The sequence below is a fragment of the Arachis ipaensis genome, chromosome B10, assembly GCF_000816755.2.
Source record: "Arachis ipaensis cultivar K30076 chromosome B10, Araip1.1, whole genome shotgun sequence".
In the NCBI taxonomy this organism is placed as follows: domain Eukaryota; kingdom Viridiplantae; phylum Streptophyta; class Magnoliopsida; order Fabales; family Fabaceae; genus Arachis; species Arachis ipaensis.
Window position 1 is genome coordinate 24437065 of NC_029794.2, and position 2244 is coordinate 24439308.

The 2244-nt window shown below is 38.3% G+C and overlaps 1 protein-coding gene across 2 annotated transcripts in view; it reads left to right on the forward strand.

Annotated features, from left to right (window-relative positions):
- The window catches only part of LOC107624178, a 3949-nt gene extending 1705 nt beyond the window's left edge, over window positions 1-2244 (forward strand). The window contains exon 2 of one of the 2 annotated variants that reach the window (XM_016326658.2): window positions 355-2244. In XM_016326658.2, coding sequence (XP_016182144.1) covers window positions 417-2018 — 1602 coding nt within the window. In that variant the 5' untranslated portion in view covers window positions 355-416 and the 3' untranslated portion in view covers window positions 2019-2244. Of the gene's footprint in view, window positions 1-274 lie in introns of both variants that reach the window. The other variant, XM_016326657.2, reaches the window with a different exon arrangement.

Genomic DNA, 2244 nt, shown 5'->3' on the forward strand with positions numbered 1-2244 from the left:
TTGGTAACTATTGGAATTTGGATTTTTTTCACTTTTCAGTAGCTTCTAGTTCCTAGTTTGTAAATTATAAATCATTAATTTTGATAGGTAATAAGTTTATAAAGTAATCAGTTTATAATTGTTGTTGCATGAGGAATGCAATCAGGGCCTTCATTTTTAATTTGCTTGGGCCTTGAATAATAAATACCACTTTGCTTGTTGCTTTTGAGTTGATCATAGGGAATTTGTTATTGATTGGAAATCTGAAAACAGATTGTTATTTATGTCTCTGCAGTAACTGTTTTGTACCTTTAACATATTGATGATGGTGTTTGATTGCGAAAGCTCATAGTTTTCTATCAACAATGGTTTTAGTTGATAATAACGGGATTGGGAATACCGGGAATGATGAAACTGCGGAATCTAGTAGGAGTAAAATGGAGTTTGCTTCAGTTGATCTTGCAACTTCACAACAGACAATTCTGAACAGTGAAAATCCTCAGGGAAAGTTCGAAGGCACTGTCTCTAGTTCCCTTTCATGCTGGATCAAGTCCCTAAAATTTGGTTCTGCATCTGCCAAATTAAAACGGCTCACTTCCGACAGAGATCAGATTTCACAATCTGTACCTGCTCCTAGTTCTCATGGCATGAGATCACGATTCAGTAACATGTTTGGTCAGAAACTCGGTTGGGGTTCCGTCAAGAAGGTGTGCATGGAATGGATTAAAAATCCAATGAATATGGCCCTTTTCTTTTGGATAGCCTGTGTTGCTGTCTCGGGTGCAATTCTGTTCCTTGTGATGACAGGCATGTTGAATAATGTGTTGACAAGAAAATCTCAGAGAAATGCATGGTTTGAAGTAAACAATCAAATACTCAATGCACTTTTTACGCTTATGTGTTTGTACCAACATCCGAAGCGGTTCTACCACCTTTTTCTTTTGTGTAGATGGAGGCCGAACGACATCTCTAGGTTGCGAAAGATATACTGCAAAAATGGGACTTATAAGCCGAATGAGTGGGTGCACATGATGGTAGTGGTCATTCTCCTTCATGTGAATTGTCTTTCTCAATATGCACTCTGTGGTCTAAACTTGGGGTATAAAAGGTCTGAGAGGCCTGTCATAGGAGTTGGAATATGTGTATCTTTTTCAATTGCTACGCCAGCAATTGCAGGTTTGTACATCATTCTTAGCCCACTTGGGAAGGACTATGATTGCGAGATTGATGAAGAAGCACAGATTCAAACTACATTTTCTCAAAGGCAAGAGCAATTGAGAGAGAACGCACACGAGAAAATATATTCATTTGCATCCAAGGATCAAGAAAAGATTATTGAAGATAGACCAAAGTGGAATGGAGGAATTTTTGACATTTGGGACGATATTTCTCTGGCATATCTCTCACTTTTTTGCACTTTCTGTGTCTTTGGGTGGAATATGGAGAGACTTGGATTCGGAAACATGTATGTTCATATTGCCACTTTTATTCTGTTTTGCATTGCACCTTTCTGGATTTTCACATTGGCTGCTGTTAATATTGATGATGATAAAGTTAGACAAGGTCTTGTGGCCATTGGAATCATCCTTTGTTTTTTGGGTTTACTGTATGGTGGATTTTGGAGGATCCGAATGAGAAAGAGGTTCAATTTGCCTGCCTATAAATTCTGTTTTGGTAAACCTTCAGTTTCCGATTGCACTCTTTGGTTTTGTTGTTGGTGGTGCACCCTAGCCCAAGAATTGCGAACTGCAAATAGCTATGATCTTGTTGTAGACGATGAATTCTGCAGGAAAGAAGTTGATACCGACCAACCATCGGCAATTTTGCCCTTGGTTTGTGAAGATGTAGCATCAACCAAATCCGGCACGAGTTCTCCTAAGGGTAACAACTCTTCTCATCTTATGATAGAAACATCTAGACCTCTTAGTTCAAATAACGCCTCAAATGAATATTACAGTTCGAGTAGGTCTCTATCCCTTGTAGAAAATGTAATAATGAATCCACCAACTCAATCAATAATTGAAAGGGAAGCTCCTTAGTCCCTAAGAATGGTAAAAACAGGGGTGGGGGAATGATTATTCTTTGCTTGCTACTTGTAGTTGACATCATTTGTGGAGTTCTAATTTTCTGCAAATGTTTGGGGCTAAACTGCTAATCCCACTGGAAACCATGGTTTTGCTCTCAAGTTACATATGTCGTCCATTTCCCTTAGGATGTAAATTTTTAGTTAAATCTGTCACAATTTCCATTTAATTTTGAGTAGAC